General features: G+C 30.0%; 1 protein-coding gene across 1 annotated transcript in view; it reads left to right on the top strand.

Moving 5' to 3' along the window:
* The window catches only part of LOC143066772 (annexin A6-like), a 69682-nt gene that overhangs the window by 26359 nt on the left and 17228 nt on the right, over nt 1-26095 (top strand). The window contains exons 11-26 of the mRNA XM_076239583.1: nt 6532-6607; nt 7258-7352; nt 8728-8841; nt 9271-9355; nt 10338-10417; nt 10755-10823; nt 11503-11683; nt 12843-12946; nt 13654-13791; nt 14222-14254; nt 16743-17147; nt 17834-18004; nt 18345-18378; nt 20487-20635; nt 21777-21797; nt 24457-24561. Of these exons, the coding sequence (XP_076095698.1) occupies nt 6532-6607; nt 7258-7352; nt 8728-8841; nt 9271-9355; nt 10338-10417; nt 10755-10823; nt 11503-11683; nt 12843-12946; nt 13654-13791; nt 14222-14254; nt 16743-17147; nt 17834-18004; nt 18345-18378; nt 20487-20635; nt 21777-21797; nt 24457-24561 (1860 nt within the window). The remainder of the gene's footprint in view (nt 1-6531; nt 6608-7257; nt 7353-8727; nt 8842-9270; nt 9356-10337; nt 10418-10754; nt 10824-11502; nt 11684-12842; nt 12947-13653; nt 13792-14221; nt 14255-16742; nt 17148-17833; nt 18005-18344; nt 18379-20486; nt 20636-21776; nt 21798-24456; nt 24562-26095) is intronic.

Here is a 26095-nt window from a genome sequence, read left to right as displayed (position 1 = left end):
AAAGTTCCTCTCTAAACAATAAGCATGCTACTTTAAAATTTAAAGAATCAGAATCTAGATTGAGTTTAGAGAATATTAAATCAGATGAGCCTATTTCATACAGTGGTGTAATTCCTCCTCATAGGAAGGCTCATGACATAATAGTAATTCCAGCTGTAGACCGAGTCAAAACAGCTGAAAGTTCACTGTCAGCGATTACAGAATCAGAGTGTGGTGATTCTTCATTTTCTCATAAAAAAAGGAACAGTTGCAAAAATAAAGAAATTTCCAATGTAAAGTTACTGTCTGCTTCATATGAGAATGTACAAGATAGCTGTCAACAGCACAGTTCTGTGTGTAGTTCTAGCCTTAAAGTAGTGACTGATGGCTTGAAAAATGAACGAAATGACAGTGATGTCACTAGTAGCAAAAGTGTTGAAAACCTTGTTGATGTGACAACTGTGTCCTTAAATCAACATCCTTTTCCTGACAATGGTGAAATAAATCCATCTCAAGTCAAAATGTACAAGATGGAATCAGATGAAAACATTTCTGTAGATCACAAAGAAGAAATTCAAAATACCACCAGCCTTACAGACTGTATTTCTAGTAAAGGTATTGGTGATGGAATGCATTGCATGCTCTCACCTGGTATCAAGTCCTCTACTAACACCACTTCCTGTGACCAACATGAAGGTGAAGGGACCACACCAACTAGACCTAAATGTACTAACAACATACAGGCAAGATCAACTGTGTTTGGTATTTGTACTGTATTTCTGTATCTTTTGAATTGTCAGTAGTCAAAAACAGTACAAGAGACTACCTATAGGTCTAGGCAATGTTGACAAAAAAGCATACATGAAATCCACTTTGGTGTATAGTTGTCTAATTGGCAATCGTACCACATATCATTTTTATAATAATACTGTAAACCAACTTATTTTCGCGAGCGATTTAATTTCGCGACTTTCACGAGTAAAAAAATAACGCGAATATAAATCGTCGCAAATATTTAAAACCTGGATCATTCCTTATTAAACTTCATCAAGCTAGTCAGAAAATCGCGATATTAAATAGTCGCGAAGTGGCCTAGAAAGGGTAAAACGCGAAATAAAGTATCCGCGAAAATAAGTTAGTTTACAGTAATCAAGTGAAAATACAAATGATGCCTAGATATTAATTTTACAGATAGACAATAAATCATGCCATAGACTGATTTTGACTATTGCCACTTCTTGCTATGGTAGTTCAATGCTGATTTTACCACTTTTAAGATATTTATATTCAAAGAACTTAAAAATATTGCAAGAACTGCTCCATCTTTCAAATTTTCTTATCAGTGGTCAGTTTTTAGCCATTAGAAAATCTGAACAAAATAAAAAAACTCGGATGAATACAAATAAAAAGTCAGCTGAGGTAAATTAGTTTTTCTAATCAGTTTAGTATTTTCATGTAATGCTTTATTTTTTCAATGGCATCTGTTGTAGCCTAAAAAGAATTGATAAATTGTAAGAAAATTCATAAAGAGCTAAGATGTATGTATTGTTTAATTTGAAATTACAGTTTTATGTGACATTTTTCCTATCAAGTAGAATAAAATAGTAAAACTCAGAACACTTTGAAAGATTAGGAAATTTAGAAATTAAGCAGTGAATTCACCATAGCACAATTTTGATATGGTATGTGTATATACTTTGGTGTACAGTTGTACAATATATATTTTGTGAAAATGTTGAAATGTTTTTCAAATGTATGGTAAAGAGAGTTCTCTTTGGTCAAAGTTATACTGTTAAGGAATGCATATTAAACTTTGAAAAGATATTAGAAAAAATAATCAACTATTGTAAGAATAATGCTCAAACTTTAAATATAGTATGAAGGCAGATTTCATAATTGTTGTCCTTAACATGCATGAAATATTTGCCACTGGATGTTTAGCAACCAACTTTTAATCAATCAATTATCAAACATTTAATGTTTTATTGGCCTTCCAAGAAGACTCTCTAAATGATCATTGTTGTAATACTGGTATACATATCTATTGTATGATATTGTGTCTAACACTTTAAACAATCTCTGATAACCTAAGCTGATTTAAGAACATTTGAGTAATAAAGTCATGTGTTTGTATTGACTCTTTATTTCATTTGCCTTTCCTGTATGAACCTCTTTGAAGAAGTTGTTTTTGCATTATTACTTTACTTTTTCTTAGTAACTAAGTATTGAGCCGTCACCACCACTTTACTTCTTCTTTAATGATACATGTTTAGCTTTTGATCCTTATATACCAGTTCGATCAAAGACAATAGAATTTAATTTTCATACTTAAGATGGTACCCAACACCTTCATTAAAATTAATTTGGCTTGTTTAATTTTCTTAAAATTTTGACAAAGTATTTGCTTTGACACTTTGACAAAAAATATAAAAATTTCAAAAAATTTGAACCAACGGTTTTATCAGGAAAATTACACTGGTTATATAGCAGTTTGTCACACACTTGATTTGATCATTGAGAAGCTTAATATTCCCTTAACATCACAACGTAGTTAAAACATTTAGCTGAATTTACAGAGTTATCTCCCTGTAGTGTTAGGTACCACCTTGAATAACAGGCTAACATCATTAGAATCTAGGAAACAGTATAACTTTGATTAAACAAACAGTAAAATGGTTCTAATAGAAAATGTATGCATAGTTTTATTTCAAGTTACCTAAAAACAGCTTTTATGTCTTTCTTCTTTAATGTGTTTGCAGTAGTTTTCTCTTCATGATTGCCAAGAAGCACTTTGGCATTGAATAGAATTAAAAGAACTTAAAAGTTAATGTACACACATCTAAGTACTCCTGGTTGAAAACAATATCAACCAATATTAATTTATTAACACTTTTCATCTTGACAAAAATTCCAAAATAGTTAGAACACTACTGTAACTACAACATTTTTACTTATACAATGTATTTTAATGATGCATAACCAAACATTAACTGTGTGTATTACACAAGGGTTTCATATTTTGGGTTACACTCTGATAATACCTAATGTGCATTTTTATTGTTAATTAAAATAATATGTTGTTGTATTCAATATGTTTTTCATTCTTTACATGTTTACTCATTCTTGTCCAAAATATGCATGTAGTACTTGCCACTGGACATTTGGCAACTGTTATTTGATCAATAGTTTCTGTATGTAAAAGATGAGATGAAACTTACAGAAATACACTAAGTTATTTGTTCTATTCCAGATAGTTTATATGGTCGATCATCTCTGATGTACCAGCATCAAAAGTATGTCATAATCGACAGAAAACCTATCGAAACTTTGCCCTGGTAGTCTAAATTCTAAGATTTTGTATTCTGAGTAGTTAATTGTGTAAACCGTAACACCAAAAGAGTTATGTACCATGTCAACTGATCAATTCTATATCCTGATTGTGACAAAAGCAGTTGCTCAAAATATTGTTTAGCTGTTGAAATGAAAGTTTGTCACTGGGGCGATAGGACTATACATATGTTCAACGTCAGCAATGTGTTTTTCAACATCTGTCTTACATTTGACATGTAAATTTATACAAGCAGAGTAGTGAATCAGTGGAGTCAGCATGTACCACTCCTAGAGTTCAAATAATCAAAATTAAATATGTATGCTTTTTCTTTTATTTCATGAGAAAAATGGCCATATAATTGAAAAAACATACCCATAACCCTTGATCTGCCCCTTGCTGTCCGAATAAATATAACAATTATTTTATTTGATAGATCTTTAGTTTAAAAAAATTAAGAATTTTAAAAAGTTAGATATACTTTTCAGATGAGTAGTAGAAATTCCCAAGCGGATTCAATGGTAAGCTAGACATCTTCTAGATTGATTTCTAGATAAATAAAATCTCTAAAATCTGATAATTTAACAAACTAGATGGGTGTTTCTGTCTTGAGTTTATGAATATGTGTTCTAGATTTCTTTGTTAATTTGAATTTTGTAATAAAACATTAGACTCTGAGATATCTATCACTAATACATTTGACTGTTTTTTGTTCAGATTTGTATATTATTATTTTGGTAAGTTTGGGGATGCGAGACTAGATAGTAGCATGTGGATAATACATACACACTGTCACATATAGTTCTAAAAATACAAACCTTTCAGTAGCTTGAATATTGTTATTCTATATAACAGAGATTATACTTTTCCCAGAGGATAATTTTTAAAAAAATAATAAAAGCTGTTTAAAGAATTCATATCAAATGAAAAATAGATTGCTTAAATTGAGTTAGACTGTTGCAGATGGAATTCAGTCTTATTATGAAGCAGTTTCTATTTCAAGAGCTTTCTCATTCTAAAATGATTTGAATTAAATTGAAACTTGTAAGAAAATATACACATTGGAATCAGAATTAAAATTGTTAGAACTAGAAAGTTTGTTTGAAGTCATGTACACCGCTACAATGCTAATCTGATCTATTCAAGTTACTGACGATATCTTTCATTTACAAAAAAATAAGTTAAATATGCATGGCCGATTGTGTATACTATGAATGAATAATTTACCGACATGTCCTTAGAAATATTTATGGTGAGTTGGATTGTATTGGTAAAAAATATAAATGAACACAGTTTCATAGCTAATAAAATATTTTAAGCCATCATACAATGAATATTATATCATGAAGTAAACATACAAAAGAAAACCATGGTGTTAAATTGTAAACTTGTAAAAAAAATTATATACCATTAAATTAAAAAAATATTTATTTCAATTCTTTTTCAATACTTGTATTGCAGTGTTAAATTTCAGGGAAAAAAATTACATACATTATGTATTTTTGATATGTTTTAATCATGTTTTATTTAAATCCTTTGCATTAAAAAGTTTATGTTTCTACTATATTCACAGTTTAACAAAGAGTCTAAGAACTTGATATATTTTGTGTCAGAATGATAAATAAAAGATTCTTTATACACTCAATTGCGTCACAGTCGTTCCAAAGCAAATGATAATATTGACTTCATTATTGACATATATTATATTGAAAAAAAAATCATCAAAGACACGAGACTTATAATTGATTGTGTCTGACAGAGGTTTAGCCAAAAGTTTCAAGTTGAGACATTACCACATCAAATAACAAAAAAGATTACAAGTACATTTAAAACTCTTGTTTTGGCTGTGAGCTTATATCATAAGTTGATTTTGCTTTTGAATGGTTGTAGACACAATTGAGCATAAGTACCAGCATATCAGAATAAATTATTACTATAGCTGACTATTAAACCACTGAATATCTTCACTTTAGTTATATCTTAGTTAGCATGTGTGAAACGCTTACATTTTCTTTACTTTTCTTTAAATTGGTATATCTCATTTCCATGAAAAAAATTGTTCAATATTGTATTTAAAACAAAGATCTCTTGAAATTTGAATTAACCTAAATATTGCTTTAACTACACTCTAAGCTGTTCTCTTATAGCCGATTGCATTGAGTGTGTAGGTAAATCTTTGGTTAGCTTGCTTACTAGCTAAATCATGAAGTCATTATATATTAGGTAAGATATACTACCCTCTTTTCGAAGTAGCCTAGTCCTACAGACATATAGATTGGTTATCTGTCGTACTAGTCTACTCTTAAAGGAGGGTAGTTTACCTAACCTAATAATGACTTCACATTTCAACTTGTAAGTGTACTACTTGTCAATCATTGCTTAGGGAATGTATAATAGGATTCTGAGCAGAATGGCTACAAAGACCTTCACTCATACATGTTTCAATTAAAATTGATAAATGTTACAAATCATACATATAAACCATCTGTAAATTGTAAAAATTGACAATAATAGCATGTTATATTAACTCATAAATAACTTGTTAGATTTAAATGTAACAGGAAAAGCATATATTTGCAAAACAAATAGTGAAATAAAACATTGAACTTTTTTAAAATTTCATGGAGATGAAAGAAAATATTTGTATTATGTTAAATTGAAACCATAAATCCGGGTATTTGAATGCTCACTTTAATAGAAGTTTTCTTTTATAGAGATGTCAGTTGTCTTTTTTATGATGATTTTGATAAATTGTGAACAATAAACATTTCCAATTCTATATATGAGCATGCATCAGATAGAAATCCACTGTATGCAAGTGCATGTATACATGTACATGTATAAGACTTTTATTGATTATGGAACATTAAAATACAAAATAAAGGACAAATTTATGTCCGTTTTGTAGGGTTCTTATATTAACTCATATTTCGAACAGTTTCAGACTTTGCATAGATTTTTTTCAACCAGAAATATGTACGGTTAACAGATGAATTTGTATTCATCTGCATAAGGTTGACTTCTAACAAATGTAGCTCATATTATGAAATGAATAAAAGCCTAAACTGAATTCAGGCTACCTGATTTATGTTATTTGTAAACAAGGGAATTTGTTTATTAACAGCACTAATAATTGATATCATATTTTGAAAGTTATATAGAAAACAAAACATACTGTTTATAATGCCATTGCATGTATAAAAATTGTGAATGTCATTATACAGGATGACGATGAAGTCTCACCTACAAATCCAACAGATAATGACTGCAAACAGTTGTTTAAAGTTGCTAAACAATTAGGTAAGTTATTTCCCTTGTAAAAAAGGCATTTTTTATAGAATGAAGGTAAGGATAAAAGTTAATTGTCTCCCTTTTTAAAGAAATAAATCTGTCTCTATGGTTAAAATGTTTTATTAGTGAAATATTCCAAAAACAAAAAAGAATGTACATTTGTGAAACACAACTTGATAAATAGATGAACAGTAAATGGTGCAGATATTACCAAACAGGTGTATGAAAATTCAATTCGTCCTGGATTATTCCCCTTTTTGAAGTTATTACAAACTGCTTAGTGAGGAGAACTGAAAATAGATATATCAAGTGTAAAAATTTAGGAGTTATTTGCATCATTATTTCCCAAAAGAAATGGACACAGCTTGTTTCATTGAACTGTTTAAGCAATCAATCATAATGGTGCTAAAAACAAATAACAAGTGAGAAATATAAAGTATGTATTTTATATTTCTTCATTTGAAATTTCAGTTAGAACATCTCAGAAAAAAATACCAGAATTTTATTTCACCAGAATTTCATACATGCTTCAGAGTTTTAAACTTGAAATAAGACCACAAATCTGCTAACCAGAGAGACTATAGATTATTTAAAAACAAATTTAAGTGATAATACATATCCATTCTATAAGTGAAAAAAATCCATGCTATAATTTTCAGCTGCTCCACCTGATATTATCATTAAAACATTGGTAAAGAAGACACCCAAACAAAGACAACAGACAAAAGAAAGATTTAAAGAAATGTATGATCTGGTAAGAATGTCACATTAGAATAATTGTTGGTCCAGTTATCTTGTAAAGTTATTATGTCCCCATTCTAGTATGTATAGCATAGTGATAAACAATAGGTTACTAAACCCATTTGAGCTAGAATGAAATTCAAAACAGTGTAGCTGTGGCCATTGATTGACACATTAAAATCATCCATTGACTGGGACAATCTACGTGAACGTTTGTCTGTAACGACCACTGTTCACGACGTACCTATGATATACATTTAAACTGGGGTCACCAAAGGTTTCTTAACGCCTTTAATCATAAAATAATTCGAAAAATTAATCAGGAATAACCTTTGTGTTTTGATTTATATAATTGATATAAATCAAAATATAGTGTTATTTCTGATTAATTTTTCGAATTACCTTATTTAGGGTGTTGAGAACCTTTGGTGACCCCATAGTTTAAGTGTCTTTAAAAAGTACATAGTGAGCATTGGTCGTTACATACAAACGTTCACCTAAATTGTCCCAGTCAATGGATGATTTCTATGTGTCAATCAATGGCCACAGCTACACTGTTTTGAATTTCATTCTATATTTGGTTTACAGACCGCTTTATGTCAGTTTTCTCTCTTTTACTTATTATACCCCCATTTTTGTTGTGTGAGCAATATTGCATTCACCTTGTCCCTCCTACTAACTGTTTCAGTTCTACTTTACTACTGAACTAAATGACTGCTTATTTGGCATCAGTTTGACAGCAATGATTTGTAAAGTGATAAGATTATTCAGATCTGTCAAACACCTACCAATACTTAATGTTTTCCACTATGTTAAATGTATAAATTAAGCAGCTTGGCAGTAATGAATTATAATCTGTGAGCACTTCTTGTTTTTAGATATTTTGGATTATGAATAAGTGTATGCTTAGCACAAACACATTTGCAACTCCTTGTCTTTTTAAAGTCATAGCAGATTGGGAGACATTTATGACAATTATATGCATACAGATAACAAAATTTAACTGGAATGCCTCTATTTATGATTCTTTTCCATACTTCACATGCTGATTTGAATTTACTCTGAAAGCTGAATGATATAATCTTTATTTTCTGCTATTTGTTGCAATAGCTGCAAATACAGATATAACTAATGGGTTTATAAAGACATTAATGGATGCATTTGACTGATATTGCCCATAATCTATAATTTAAATGCATCCCAGAGCTTTCAATAGCAGTGCTTTGAAATAATTTTGAGACCAAAATAAACCATTCTAATTTTTGTATAAGGATACAGATATTTCTATGAATTAGTTTCCAGAATAAATGGAAGTACTTGTCAGAACCTTATTTACTCATACTTGGCACTGATTTATGTATGATGATATCTTTGTTTGTTTTTTGTAGGAATTAGTCCCTGAATTAAAAGAAGGACTTGGACCTGAATGGCATCTTTTGATTGATGCTCTTTTGACTGACAGCACCAGTTCTGGGGCAAAAAAATTACATGATGCTTTAGAGGTTAAAAAAAATTCACAAAGAATAGAATGCTTTGAATAAAATTAGTTATGAATATTTCATGAACATAGTGCTGTTAGAGTTATCTTTCTTTGTCCTTTTGTTTTGTCTATCGAAGCTTTCATATAAAACTATATAGAATTGATTGGTTGTATTATAAACTGATTATGGTCTAGAAAAGGACAAATATAATTTTAATTCTCATAATCCATATTGTACTTACATTTTATTTCAATATAATTTTTTTATAAAATGTGAGTGTTTTCTGTTCCTTATAATGATATGTAAAAAAGAAAGGTTCAACATTTAAAAAAAAATGTTTTGCAATGTCTTTTTTTTTAATAAAATATCTATAAATACCTAAACATGTATAGATCTATATAATCACAACCTGAATTTCACTTGAATAAGTTTTTGTTATCTATATTACAGGAGGGTGATTACTCACAGACAGTAGAGATTTTATGTTCATCTAACAAAAGTGCAATGGCCGATCTTAAAGAAAGTTATAAAAAAGGTAGGTTTGGTGTATTATTTAATGCAGATGTAGGGGATTCATTAATCCAATGACAAAAATAGTCTAAATACATCCAGAGATCAATAGGTATGGCATCTAAACAATTTTTTCATGTTCTGAAACATTCTGAGTTTTGATAATCATTGATAGGTGCTTAACATCCAATGGCAAATACTTCATGCATATATTAAGGTGGTACCTAACACTACAGGGAGATAACTCTGTAAAATCAGCTAAACGTTTTAATTACGTTGTGTTAAGGGAATATTAAGCTTCTCAATGATCAAAATAAGTGTTTGTCAAACTGCTATATAACCAGTGTAATTTTTCTGATAAAACAGTTGGTTCAAATTTTTTGAAATTTTTATATTTTTGTAAAAGGGTCAAGGTAAATACTTTGTCAAAATTTTAAGAAAATTAAATGACCCAAATTGATTTTAGCTAAAGTGTTGGGTACCACCTTAAAGGGAGAGCGCATATTGGTAAGATTTGAATATGAACCTTACACTTGACTGACAGCTGAGCTGGAATTTAAATGCACTAGTTCACAAAATAACATGAAGATGTCATATGATTGCCAATACTACAACTCTCCAACAAAGACCAAATGATGTACAAGTAGACAATTTATCCTACCCAGACACATTATTCTGATAATGTACTTAGCAGTACTTGATCTTACTCCTAATGATGTTGGTACCATCATTTTCAGTCATTTATCTGAGTCATGCTATAACTAATTTCAAATTAGAATAATTATTGAAAATAAACGAATTTTTAATAAATGATTTAAAGTTATGTAACAGTTTATAATCAAAATATAAACATTAAGGAGATGCTAGTTTAAACAACAAAGCCTCAGCAGCTTATGTACACAATAAAAATATCATTTACAGTAAAAAGAGCAATGACGTAGAGAACAATTGATGATTTGAAATACACTTTTGTTGCGTTCTAATATATTTTGCCTTTTATTTTACAGAGTATGCTGTAAGCTTAGAGAGTGATATAAAGGACAAGACTGATGATCCTGAACAAGCATTACTGCTTATTTTACAAAAGGTAAAACTGGTTTTCCAGCATGCGTTTAATAGATTTTGACTGAATTCATTTCTCATCATTCATTGAAAATTCAGATCAACCTTTCAAAACAAAGTTTAACAATAGGCCCTACAAATCATATTCTTTGTCATAGAATGACTCTCAATAAATTTACCACTGTTATATATAACAATTGACCATAAAAAAAAATCTGTATAGTACAATCCAGGATAATATGGTGTACACCTCGTTGAATTTTTACAGAATATACATGTTTATTTATTTAATATGTTTCCATTGAAATGTAAATTATATAACTTCTTTTTTTAATCTAAGTTCATTTTTCTTTTTGTTTTAGGGTTTAAAAGAAGATTCAGGAAAAGTTGATGAAAAAACAGCAGGAAAAGATGCAGAGCAATTAAATGAGGCAACTAGAATTTCATTCATAAATTGCTTTATTTTTCCGTTTGAATGCTATGAGATTATTGCTCCTCTCTTTATATAATTTTTGCCATGTATAATTTTTTTTAAATCTATGTTATGTTACACTCTTTAGACTTATAATTGGTATATTGATGGTCATCCAAGATGGCAGCCAGATGCAGGATATATGTTTTGTATAGTTTTTTTTTCTATTAATCAATCCATCATCATCAATATATGATAAGAATTGTTTTACTGAAGTTATTGAATCCCAAATACAAGATAAAAAATGTTACAAAGTTCCTAAGAAATATCAATATTACTGGGAAATTGGGAATTCATTAACTTTCCTTGGGTACCTATTTTTTCATAGATGGCAAAAAACTTGGGAGGATATGTTCTTGGATATTTGATTTCCTTTTTCCTTGTTAAAAGTCTGCATACAAGCCTCTAGAAAATATGTACTTTGTTGAACATTTAAGGAATGACTGTAATATTTTTTCTGTCTTTGAAGAAATAACATAAAAAATTGGGTGTACACTGAATAACGCGCGTAGCAAAAATTAGACAATGCTTACATTTATTCTTTTATGAATTCACAAAGTAACATAATAATAATTAAATATATTGATAGTCAGTTAAAAGTCAAATACATTTTAATGATTTAAAAATTTATTTAATAGACTGGAGAGGGGCGATGGTCTAGTTCATCTGGGAAGTTTCTAAAGTTACTCAGTACTAAAAGTTTAGCACATCTGAGAGTAGTACTCAATCTATATACAGTGGAAACAGGAGGGAGAGATGCTACTGATGATATCAAGAAGGAATGTTCTAAGAATTATGCAGATGCAGTTGTAACATTGTGTATGTACTATTTATTTTATTTTTCAGTGCTATTTACCCCTGTTTTCTTTTTATTAGAAAGAATTCTGTCAAGCATTAGTACAGTACACTTATCAGCTTTTTGAAATGTGTTTTCTGCTGGAACAATATAACTATTTTCAGTAAATGGAATTCAAAGTTTAATATTTATTATATAATGTTCTCTTAGGCTATTGATTTTCTAATAGATCAAATCAGTTTATTAACTAAATCTAAATAATATGGAGAGGCAAAAGATACCTAAGAGACTTTCAAACTCACACAGATGTTGTTAAGTTTGAAACAATGGATAGATTTATATTATTATTTTATTTTAAATGCTAGCAACCTTACCTTGAATACTTCAGGAAATCATCTTATATGTATTAGTTGTTCAGAATATTTTTGTTTGCTTTTCTTAGTTTACTTACGCCACATAACATATTCTCACTGTAAATCACTCTTTCTTGATGTTTTCTAACAAATGTAAAAAAAAATCTTGATTTGCACTTATTATAAAGTTTATAGATTGCCTAACAATGTAATTTCAACACACTATTTAGTATGTAAATATAAGAATGTTTAAAGTATTTACAAAATGATGAAAATAAACGCAATATTTCGCTAGACCAACTAGCTTTATCAAGCGTGCATCTATCCAGGTGAAATCGGATGTAGATGATAAGAAACTTTTGCAGCTCAATGTATTTGTTGCACTTAGCTGCCTTGAAAATAAGAAAATTTTGCAGCTCAATGTCTATGAGCACTTGAATTTAGCTGCTTTGAAAATAAGAAAATTTTGCAGCTCAATGTATATGTTGCACTTGGATTTAGCTACCTTAAAAATACATAATTGGTAGTTGAAGTTAGCAACGTCCATTGGCCAATATTACGGGATAAAAAGGACGATGCTTTGTTTTAAATTATTCTTTATCTTTCCTGTATCTTTTTTCGTCTTTTTCGTAAAAGACCATCAGGTTCTAAAGTGTAGAGTTGGTGGATCCAAAAGTTTTCTCTTCTCCTTCTCGCCGTGGTGTCCCACTCGGTGTTGACTTCTATAATTTATTATAAAGTTTATAGATGTACTTTGACATATTAATAAATTTTCAGTTATTATGGCAAAATGGTTATATATACTGATCTTATTTATTGTGTTTTGTAGTGCAACAAGTGAGAGGTGCTGAGACACATTATGCTGATCAGTTGTTTAAGAATATGGGACCTACTAACCCTGTCTTTATTGATATATTAGTCAACAAGAATGAGGTAAGGGAGATAATCCATAAAACACTAATAAGTCTTTCTAATGATCAAACAGAGAAACCTTATTTTAAAATAAAAATATGTAACTTAATTAATCTTTTAAAACATAATGTATCACCTTAAAGGTGTGAAGTTCATAAGTCATGTTCAGTGTATTGACCATGCGTCTGTAATCTTTCTTTTGAAAGCAGCATGCTTTGCAGAAAAGTAGCAAGTACTGATTTTAAAATATTCAGTTTGACCTAACCTTTTAACAAAACTATAACTTTTGGTAAGCACAGTACCATAGGACCAAATGATTCAAAGAGATCATGAAAATGAAATTGTATTTCATAGGAAATCTGATTAAAAAACAGATTCAGTGTCCAATCTTTGCTTACAAGGATTTGAAAATGCCCCATTCTACTTTTTGTTTTGGTTTATCTGTATAATACACACCTTCAAAAATTTTAAGTCTGAAACTTTATTGACTAATATAAAAATAACAAGAATAAAAAGTAAAATGGAGTGTGTCAGATTCTTGTAAGCAAAGCGTGAACACTGTTTCTGTATTTTAATCAGATTCTTCCTATGGTGAATTTAGAAATTATGAAAAAAATGAAACAAATTGATAAAAAAATACAAAAACCACTTAATTTGCAATTACAATATGATTTTGAGAGAAAAATATTAGTGTTTTCAAATTCATTTAAACCACTGTAATTTTTTAGGGTGACATGGCAGCAATCAGAAAAGAATACAAAAAGAAATATGATGCTGAATTACCAGACGATGTAAAACACAAGGTCAAAGGTCACCCAACAGAAAAAATCATGGTGGAATTGGCAGGAAAATCAAAAGGGGGAAAGGTAAATCTTTATTAGTATCCGCAAACTGAGTTTCACTTTACCCTTAAAACTCGGAGGACTAGATACCTGGAAATAACAATACTGTGGATTCATTTTTTTTGTTGTATACCAATTTTTTATGAAAGTTATGGGAAAAGCAAACCAAGAATTTATATGTTCAATGAAGTATAAATTTTCTATAGACTTGTATGCAGACTTTTGTAAAACTATGAAATCAAATAATCATTGAAATACAATTCTTCTATGATCTTGGAAAATATGTATCCACAAAAATAAATGAATACACAGTAATAGGTTTTCTTGGAATTCTATGAAGAAGTTATATGTTTCATACGTAAACAAGCGATAAAAAATGATAATCCTATGTGACTGCATTTTTTTCTTCTTCAGTATATGAATTTTTGTAACTTTTTTATATTTCTTGATTTAGTCTGCAATTTTAATTGTGTACACAAAGCCTCAGGTAAATATTCAAAAACAATTTAACAATATGGTGGAAGTAGTATTTTTTTCAATTTCGATTTATTGACAATTTTAGATTGATGAACAAAAAGTAAGTTAGTGTTCTAAAATGGTGTTTTATATTTTGTGGTGTGATTTTATACTTTAAAAATCTGGTTATACTTTGTGATATTGTTTTAAAACTAACAAAATATGGTTTGTTCTAAGTGCCTGAATTGATTAAACTGTCATATAATTGGTGCAATGATATGGTATATTCACGCTACTCCATGTGATTGACTTGTATACATAGTCAAATTATCTTGTGTTTGATATCAGCTAAAATGCAATTTATTCCAATAAGCTGAGTTGACCGAAAAGTCATATGATTTGAGATTTGGTGTTGATAAACCAAAACTTATTTTATTCAGAGTTGGTGAATTGATCTATAAGAATTTGGGGATTTACTATCAACTACATGTATCACTATATTCAAATCAGCTGGATTGCCAACCAATCAAAATTTTGTCCTTCAGTGTCATTTTTGAATTATTGCAAGTTTAGAATTTTTGAATGCATTTATTAATAAGATTTTTTAACTATGGACAATAGCGAGAAATTAAGTATTGTGATCTCAAAAAGAGTCTCATACAAACAATGCAATCAAAATGTAAAAGTACATTTGATCAATTATGAATCATTGCAAATTTTTCTAAAATTTACAGCGCCTTCGGGTGTTTTCTGCTCTATGGGCGGGTTGTTGTCTCTTTGACACATTCCCCATTTCCATTCACAATTTTTAAGCATCAATGTATTTTACATACTTGTTGGTACTATATTCCAAGTGTGGATTAACATTCTGTTCAAATTCTTGCAAGAAGGTCTTATTATATATTCAGTCATGGTGACGTTTTGACATCAATATATATTTCTAATGCTGCTTTCCTAACATTTTTAAATGATTAACATCTCTATAAGCTTAAGCTACTGTGTGTTGGATAACAACTTTTTACTAGAATAATCAACTTCTATTTTCAAGGTATCAGTTTATTATATTTTCAAATTCCTCTTAAATTGTATATTAAGGTCAACATGGATGAATAACAAGTTATCAATTTTAAATAATTTCAATGTATGAATATTTCTTTGCAGGAGTTGAAATTTACACATCCAACAACATTTTTTTACAATTCACCAATCTAACATGATCGTAAAATAAGTAGAAATTAACCCCTTCATGAAAATAACTTGTATTTATTTTCTAAAACTCAATTTAAAGGTCACTTGTTATCATGAGGTCATATCAAAGTTACCTCATCCAACAAGTACAAGTCATATTCCTACTAAGTTTTTTGTAACCACCAGTCAGTTAAGTTGTAAACTTATCCAAAGCTTGAAAAAAGAAGTGCTAGGGGGGTCAGTAATACACAGGTTAAATAGCTATAATCAAGGGACCTATCCTTGGAATAAAAAAGATGCTTTCTAAGCAATATTGGTTTTAATCCGAAAGAAATAACTAACCAGAAATGATGGGATTAGAATTTTTTTTGTGATGACATGTGGTACTGTGGGTTCATTATTATTCATTGGATAAACATGTTCATGGATTTCATTGGTGAAGGTTAACCACAAAGTTAAATGTTTAGCGAAAAACAAAAATATATAGGCTTGTATGCAGACCATGAAATCAAAAATCAAAAATGATACATATTTTCCTTAAACAACAAAAATACTGTAGGTACCCGAGCAAATTAATGAATTCACAATAAGCAATGCATACATTTATTATTGTGAATCTTGGTCAATGAACTTGTACTTTGAAAATGAGATTAATCAATTGAGATCCTGTAAATTTTGTTTTTAATAATAAATGTCAGGGAAAAGTGTTAGTTTTGAGTGTTTTGATGTTCATTTTGTTGCATAGAAGCATTGATTTTCTCAATTTATGTTACTGTCAGTAATAAAAATAACTTTTTATTTATTTTAAAAGCTCAATCATTATGATAGGTAGTAAAAGTAGTCGCAATAATTAGGAAGTCTATTTTAACTTTTGCCATAACTGTCACATGTTAAAACCAAATCTATAGTGACATATTTTTTCATTCTTTTAAATTCATGATTGTTAGTCTTTACTTTAATGACTTTAGTAAGACTTTATACTTTGAGAAGAAAAGAAGGATACATTTGGTTGATAATAAAACAAGCAAGTCGTTGTCTAATTGGCACTCAATACATCTTCTTCATATCTATTTTAGCTGTATGCAAATTATTTTTCAAGATTCATGATTCAAAGTTTTATTTAGAGTCGATATTAAATAAACTACATAACACAAGCTCTAGTGAGCTTTTCAAATCGACTTAATAACAAAACACAATACCCACACACAATACAAAAGTAAGCCTGATTCTGAAAATGTTTCTAACTGGTGGGAAAATCCTTTCCTCTTTTCATTATTTTGTATTTGAATAGAGATACAAAAGGAGATAATTTAATTATTTAATATTTTAAGGGTCAGAAGAAAGGTTCAACAACTGCTGCTCCTCCACCTTCCAAGAAACCAGCAGCAAAGAGGCCTGCAGAGAACCAGTCACAGAAAGGACAGGAAGGGGAACAAAAGAAAGATAACCCATTATCTAAACCTACACCAAGAGTTACTGCAGATGCTAAACAACAGAAAAAGGATAAAGAAAAGAATGCAGAGAAAGAAAAGAAACAGAAAGAAGAAGAACAAAAAAATAAAAATGGTACTGTACAAGCATCTTCTAATTCTGACCCTGATGAAGATGTTTTAGCACTGTATGATGCAATGAAGGGACTTGGAACTGATGAAGATGCCATCATTGAGATAATACCCCATAGAAGTAATAGTCAACGACAGACATTGAAGAAAAAATATAAAGAGAAATATAAAAAGGTAAATTGTAATCATTATAGAAGATAGATGGAAATTGTAATCATTATAGAAGATAGATGGAAATTGTAATCATTATAGAAGATAGATGGAAATTGTAATCATTATAGAAGATAGATGGAAATTGTAATCAAAATTGTTTTTTTTTTGTCATTTAAAAACTCTGCATTTATTGAAATTAGTTTAAGATTTTAAGTAGTTAACAAACTGTTTGCACCTGTCCTAAGTCAGGAATCTGATGTTCAATAGTTGTCGTTTGTTGATGTGGTTCATAAGTGTTTCTCGTTTCTTGTTTTTTTATATAGATTATACCATTGGTTTTCCCGTTTGAATGGTTTTTCACTAGTAATTTTTTTGGGCCCTTTATAGCTTGCTGTTAGGTGTGAGCCAAGGTTCTGTGTTGAAGAGTTGTACCTTGATCTATAATGGTTTACTTTTATAAATTGTGAAGAGTTGTCTCATTGGCACTCATACCACATCTTTCTATATCTAATTACAGTATATCATGAGTTAAAGAAAAAGAATGTTTTCAAATTTAATTAAAGAATTTATTTCAATGGACTGCATATATGATTGACAATGAACCATCCAATAACATCAAGAGTTAATTCTAAACCATAAGAACAAATTACCCAAAGATTTTTAATTACCATGAAGGTCTTCCTTTGATTTTGAGTTTTTATTTGTAGGATTTGGCTAAGGAGCTGCAATCTGAGTTGACTGGAGACTTTGAAGAGATAATATTGGCCTTAATGATGACACCTGTAGAATATGATGCCTACTGTTTACATGATGCTATGGATGGTATGGGGACAACAGAATCAACCTTGATTGGTATTATCTGTACAAGAAATGCTAAGGTAAGTGTCAGGATGACCAATATTTATTTGAGGCCATGGATATTATATTTACTATAATGGCAATGATGGTTGTGTACAAAAGGGTCATAAAGAAAGATAGTTTAAGTTTTCCTCCCATAAATTTATTTAGCAAAACTTAACCTTTAAAACTTTTAAGAAATAGAAAGTGTCCTGTCTTAAATTGAAATACATGTAAAGTCCTGAAGATATTTATGAACATTGTAATGCTGAATATTTTCTTTTTTTCTGTTTTAGTTCAATAAGTAACATGAAAAATATTTTGAAACATCAGTCAATATTTAAAAAAATACCATAATAATAGCCTCCCTTTGTTTTTCAGGAAAAGCAAGCAATCAAAGAACAGTATAAAAAAGGTAAATTGAAGTCGGGGTACATTTCAACCTATATGTATAGTTAGGGATCAAAATATTATTTTGTATCTTTAGACTTAAAAGTGACCCATACTTGCTCCTATCTGTGTCATTTGATATCTGGTGGATAGTTGTCTCATTGTGAATCATTTTACATCTCCTCATTTTATAAGTTTAGTTGTAAAACACTACATGTATCACAATTATGGAAATCTCAAATTTGCAGTCTTTGATAAAGCTGAGTCTGAAAATTTCACCAAAATGTGTGTGAAGTTTTCCAGTAATGCCATCTTATTGAAATTTTTTTTTTTGTATTATCGTCAGTGTTAAGATGAATATTTTTTAAATGTATAAAGATTCAAGAATAAGCTGTGTTGAATAATCTTGTCTGGGATGTTATAGAGACTGGAATTTTTCAGACCATAGAAAGATTTAAATTGTAAGTAATTAATAATCTTTCAACCAAAAGATTGCCTGGAGACCACCAATCTCAGACAATCTAAAAATAAGATTTCTATTTTCAGATGCAGCTTGTAAAATAAAGATTACAATAGATTGTCTTGAGATTTTAATTTTTATTTGATTTTTTAAATATACATTTAACATCCAAATTGATTAAGTGAGAAAAAAAAGTCTTGTGGGATGAAGTCAGATAAAGGAGGTAGAGTTTGACTGCAACTGGGAAATCTACAGCTAATTTAGTTGAAATTAATTAGAAATAGATCAAGATGCAGTTTTCAACAATTGTTCAAGTTCTAAATTGGTGCTAGTGTAGACACATCTTAGATAGCCAAAGGGTTACAATTCAACCTACTCCTCTTCATGTAAGCAAGTCAGATAGTATGTGAAGAGGAGTGAGTTGGATCGTAACCCTTGACTAGTCTAGTGAAGATTTAACAAATATTAAGAAAGATCTTCCATTCACTCAAAACTCACTATAAATGATAAAAAAAAACCTTAAGATATAACAAAAGATAGTACCTATCTAGGTATTTGACTTGGGATAGGCACATGAATATGTCCCAGTGTTGTCATATTTCAATGTAAGTTAAGTAAACCTGTCAATTTTTCAGATAGATGGGGATTTAAACTCAAAAAGTACATTCCAATGAACTTCTATAATTCCTAAATACATTTATACTCATTCAATAGCATATTAGATTAAAACATCGAGGATATGTATAGGGAAATGCATTTGGTCCTTCTGTGCTTAACCCTCTTGCTGCCGGAGGGACACATATGTCCAAACCAGCAGTGCCCGAGGGACACATATGTCCATGGCTAAATTTATACAAGCTTCTCATCAATGCTGTATCTCTTTCAATTAAATTACCGAAGATTGAACAGTGTTATATTTTTCTCCGATGGGTCCCAAATGTAACTGTCATTATGTCGTGACGTCATATATCGAATGACGTTGTTGTTTGGCATGTTACGTCACAGACGTTGATCTGTCGTATTTTCCGGCATATGAAATGCAACCTTGAAAAACGGTTGGCAGCAAGAGGGTTAAGGATGTTCGCTACTCAGTTTCAACATAACAAGCTTTTCATAACACTAGTATATATTGATAGAGGATTATGAAAGGAACCAAAAGAGCCAAAAAAATATATAGGTCAATGTGCTTGTTTTCAAGATATTAGCCATAGAAATTTTGGCACGAAATTGTTCTCTCTTGATTTTTTTATAACTTTATCATTGACAAGTTTAAGTGCTCAAAAACTATTAAAAAATAACAAGGATTTTATAAGACTTTTACAGATAAAAGCTTGTAATTATACATGTAAAAGATTTATGAAAAGAAAATGGGGGTCAATAGGCAAATTTTTTCAGGCATTCGAATAGATAAAACCAGAGGATTTCGAAAATCTGTTAAACCCCTCATGGATATTTTGAGATGTTGACAGGTACTGGTACATGAGGTACGTCTCAGGTTGACATATTTCTATGTATACTACAGTTGTCTTTTGAGTTTCAGATTATTATTTGTATATCTTCGTTGCATGTCATTCTCTGCACCTTTTATTGTATATGTATTGGTTTTAAGAGGATAAAGTATCGTTGTTTTTGATAAACTGTTACATGAATAACCAATATATATTTATTTGTAGCCTATAAGAAAGACTTGGAGAAGGATGTGATAGGTGATACCAGTGGAGGGTTCACTGCTCTCCTGTTGGAGCTACTGAAGGGAGAGAGAGAACAGGGAACCGCTGTTAATCAGAAACAGGCACAGGAAGATGCTAAAAAACTTAGTGGCGTAAGTGTAGAAATAGAAAGCATATTGTGTGGTTAAAACAGAGGTAGAAGATATCAAAAGTAGATTATCAATATTTATAAGTCTAAAAGAAACTGAAAACACCGTTGCAAAAATCGAAAAAAAAATGTCGAAATAAGCAGGATGTTGGAATACTGAGTTTTTTCTGCAAGAAAGGCATATTTTGGGACCATGAAAATGTGTTGGTTAAAGCAGAATGTTGAAATACTTAGGTGTCAGATAAGGCATTACAATATATCTTAATGAATTACATTGTATTGACATCTTGACATTTTGATATTTTTCCATTCTAATAACTGTACCAGCAAAAAAAATAAAATTAATCAGTTTTGCAGTTTAATATATCTTCAATAAATTCAAATTAAGGATTTGATATTTGCTTACTGAACAGAAAAAAATCTGTACTGTAAAAGTAATGTCATCTTATTTTAGTCTGTGCATATAAAATATCATTAGACAAGACATTTTTGAAGTAATGTAAAAGCAATGATTAAACTACTTTCAGCTTAGAAATCAAATCTCTCTGCATCTATTAAGAACTTAATTTCATTGTGTCTCTCTCTATTAAATAGTTTTAATTCTCTTGAATATAACATTTTACAAAAATTAGTTCATTAGTTTCTAGTAAAATTTTATTATGCAATTTTATTTTGTCTTGTTTTCTTTTAAATGACATCTTGACATTTTGGTTTAATTGAGTTCATGTATCTGAATCAGCAAATATTTAAATTGATTTTAACACATTTTTTTTTTTATTTCTTCAATAAATTTCAAATTAACCTTTTGATATTTGCGTATTTGATAAAAAAAAATCTTTATGGTGAGATTTGGATGATAGTTAATGCCATCTTTAAGTATTTTGTTAGCATATACAAAATATCATTAACCAAGACATTTATGAAAACTCACACAACTATTGCAAAGGTTAACTACTTATCGTATAAAAATCAGATCTATTCATCAATCAGAAATAAAATTTGTACTGTGTGCGTTCCTCAGTTAAAGAGTTTAATTTGTCTTGATATAGCATTTTACAAAAGTTATTCCATATTTAGCAAATTTCCGTTATAAATATTTCTTGCTGATTATTTTTTTAAACATTTTAATCATGCTGCCATGATAGGATGAAGAGGTTGAGGTTGAGGTAGGTAACATGAGTTGTGTAAAACTTTTCTGATATATGAGACCCGTTTTTTATTTTTTATTATTGATTCAACTTTTGATTGTTTCTGTGAAAAAGTTCTCATGTTTCGAAATTTGTTGTTTCAGATTTTCATGATGGTAATTAGTTTCAGTGAACCTTAAAACTCATAAAAATGTGTACTCCTTTTAGGCTTTATATGTTTTAATACTTGATTGTGATGTTCATTGTTATTAGTTGTCATCTGTATTATCTCCCTTCACATACTTGTATACTTTTGAACCTTTATATGTATTAATTCATGTATAGATGTTTATTAAAAAAACCTAAGCTTGATCCATTACATCAAATTAAACTTTTTGATGGCCCCACCACTTAGTGGTCGAGCCATATAGTTTTTTGTCGAGGCTGCGTCTTTTGTCGCAGAAAGCTCGACATAGGGATAGTGATCCGGCGGTGGCGACTACTGTGGCGGCGGCGTTAGCTAACTTCTTAAAAGTTTTATATGTTAGAAGATGGAAGACCTGGATGCTACATACTTTGTATATGGATGCCTCATGTTACTAAGTTTCCGTCAGTCAATTGTCCAATGTCCTTGACTTCATTTTCATGGTTCAGTGACTACTTGAAAAAAAAAGTTAAGATTTTTTGTAATGCAAAATTCTCTCTTAATATAAGTAATAGGATAACTATATTTGGTATGTGCGTACCTTGCAAGGTCCTCATGCTCGTCAGACAATTTTCACTTGACCTCGACCTCATTTCATGGATCAGTGAACAAGGTTAAGTTTTGGTGGTCAAGTCCATATCTCAGATACTATAAGCAATAGGTCTTGTATATTTGGTGTATGGAAGGACTGCAAGGTTAATATGTCCAACTGACAGGTGTCATCTGACCTTGACCTCAATTTCATGGTTAAGTGGTTATAGTTAGGTTTTTGTGTTTTGGTCTGTCCTTCTTATACTGTATGCAATAGGTCTACTATATTTGGTGTGTGGAATGATTATAAGGTGTACATGTCTAGCTGGCAGGTGTCATCTGACCTTGACCTCATTTTCATGGTTCAATGGTCAAAGTTAAGTTTTTGAGTTTTGGTCTTTTTTTCTAATACTTTAAGCAATAGGTCAACTATATTTGTTGTATGGAAGAATTGTTAGCTGTACATGCCCAACTGGCATGGTTTATCTGACCTTGAACTCATTTTCATGGTTCATTGGTCAATGTTTAGTTTTCTTGGTTAATGTTAAGTTTATGTGACAGTTGTAATAAAGCTTTATATTGAGGACTATCAACATAATATCAATGATTAGTAAAGAAGGCGAGACATTTCAGCGTGTGCACTCTTGTCCTTTGTTTGTCATTCTGTTTGTTGGTCTCCTATGCTATGCTTATACCAACATAGAGATTGTCTTAATATTGCATTAATAAAAAAAAAAAGCAATGTTATTATGTAGCATGAGAAATTACCCTGATCAGTTTAATAATAGATTATGACAAATCTGCAACTCAACATTTCCAAAGCTCACAAAAGTTGTATGAAATCTTTAAATACAAAAATGTTTAATCAGAATAAAAGATACTTCTATTGAATAATATATCATGAATGCAAAATATACATGTCAATCTGTTTTCTCTAGGCATATGCAATTATTTATATGACAAATTAAGAAATGAACATTCCATCATTCCACAATAAACAATTATTCAGACTTTTTATTCCCCCACCTTAGTGGAGGGGGCTTTAAGTTTTACCCTTGTCTGTATGTCCTATAATTGGTTTCTGTTCTCTAATATAAGCTTGCCTTATCCAAATGTTATGAAAATTATACACAATGCTTATTACCTAAATACACAGATCAAGTAAGAATTTTGATAGCATTACTTTTATCGTTGTAGAGTAATGCCCCTTTATAAATTGAAAAAATTGCTGAATTTCGTTTCCATTCCCTAAATTTGGTTTACCTCATGCAATTGGTATGAAACTTATACACAATGCTTATTACCACAAAACACAGATCAAGTTTGAATTTGGGTAGTGTCACTTTACCATTCTAGAGTTATGCCCCTTTATAAATGGAAAAAATGAATAATTCTGTTCTCTTGCTTCAGTTTGCCTCAAATAAATTTTATGAAACTTATATGAAATGCTTATTACCACAAAACATTGATCTAGTTGGAATGTTGGTGGCCTCACTTTTACTGTTCTAGAGTTATGCTCCTTTACAAATGGAAAAATTGCTGATTTTTTTGTTCCCGTTCTCTAACTTAAGTTTGCCCCATGCAAATGTTATTAAACTTATACACAATGCTTATTACAACAAAACACAGATTAAGTTCAAATTTGGTTTCTTGGTTTATATGAGTCAGCTTATGATACAATGTGATGCGTTTTAAGATTCATCACTCAACAACTTCCTGTTTACCAAACACTTACATTATTTTACACCTGAGTAGCAAAGTTGAAAGTTTTCAACACATTTTTCTCAGGAACTGCAATACAAGGATTTCTGAAATTTGGTTCAGGGTTTATATAAGTCGGCTTTACTGTGTAATGGGTTTCTATATTGAAATAGCATGTATAGTAGTTATTTGTGATTTTTTTTTTTCGAAATTGAGAAGATATTGATAAAATTTAAATGTGTTTCTGTTTTCGTTGAACAGAATGGAAAAGAGAAGAAAATAGATTTGAACAGCAAAGAATTTATAGAAATCATGACTAAAAGAAACAAGGCACAACTGAAAGCTACATTTGATGAATATAAAAAGGTACTATGTCTATATATATCAATATTATAATAGTTGATTCCAAACAAAACTGTCTTTGTCATTGTTATCTATTTCCATAGTTATAAAAATAAGAAGATGTGGTATGATAGCCACTGAGACAGCTATACACCAGAGACCAAATGATGTAGTTAACAACTATACTGCAAAGTAAGCTATAAAAGGCCAAGGAATGAAATAAGTATGTCTGCCAGGCTGTATCTGCTTCTGTCAAGCCTGTATTAGGTTAGGGTTTAATGTTTTGTTTCAGGTTTGGTTTTAAAATACTGTGCGATTACATAAGCTTGAAAATTAGTAAACATATTTTTTATTAAGGGAACAGTTTGTTTAATTGTAATTGTCAAAGCAGTGAAATAATGCTCAAAAGACTTGATCGTTCATGAATAAATGTTGTCGACAAAGAAAGCAGTATTGTATATGTTTTTTTAAATACTTTGCACTTCCACAGTACCCTTTCTCCAGATTACCAGTTCGTATCCACACAGAGGCCAGTGCTTCAGTACTGGCAATATTTAAAAGATTTGTATTGTCTGTAATTTTTCCTCTGTATAAACTACACAATTCTTCTGTCTCCAATTTTTCTGTGTAGAATATACTTGATGTACGAGAGTTAATGTCATACATTTTTTATAAAGTTCATTTTAGTTTATGAAATTACAAATTGTCTGATATACCACACACAATATTGATCATAGTCTGTTTAAAATATTCTAACTGACAGGATTATATTTCTCTCATCATGATATCTAATATCAGATCTGGTATATAATGAAGCTTGTCTTGTCGGCTGGCTGCTTTAAATTGTACAATTATTACAAACAATAGATCCATATAACAAGATACTAGATACGGTAGATAGTTTTGTCACGAAAAAAAAGTGACATGAAAATAATTGGTTTTGTGATTTTACCAGTGAGATAATCTTAGTTATGATATCATGTGGGTTTTTTTTTTGTCAAGAATTGAAATAACATTTCCAGAGATGCTGTCAAATAGTTAATGTACAGTCAATAAATTTTCTGCAACTGTGAAAAACATTTTGTCATTATTTGTTTAAAATTGTATCCAGACAAAGTGTTGAGAAATCTATTTATTGTAAGATATGTAAGGCCTTCAATAGAAGAGTCTGTAATAGCCGACTATGTTGAATGGGTTTTGCACATTGTTGAAGGACATACAGAACCTTGTTGTAAACTTCTAAGTCATTTGGTCTCTGGTGGAGAATTTCAATTCATTAAAAACATTTGTCATTATTTGTTTAAAATTATATACAGGGAAAGTGTTGAGAATTTTTTTTTTATTGTAAGATATGTAAGACCTTTAATTGACTAGTCTTTAATAGCTGACTATGCAGTATGGGTTTTACTCATTGTTGAAGGCCATACCATGACCATAGTTGTAAACTTCTATGTCATTTTGTCTCTGGTGGAGTGTTGTCTCATTGGCAATCATACCATGTCTTATTTATATATACATTGTATATCTAAATCACTTGGATGCAATAAGTGCATGACCA

Source organism: Mytilus galloprovincialis, chromosome 3 (genome assembly GCF_965363235.1).
Source record: "Mytilus galloprovincialis chromosome 3, xbMytGall1.hap1.1, whole genome shotgun sequence".
In the NCBI taxonomy this organism is placed as follows: domain Eukaryota; kingdom Metazoa; phylum Mollusca; class Bivalvia; order Mytilida; family Mytilidae; genus Mytilus; species Mytilus galloprovincialis.
Note: the sequence above shows the minus strand (reverse complement) of the source record. Positions and strands in the feature narration are given on the sequence as shown.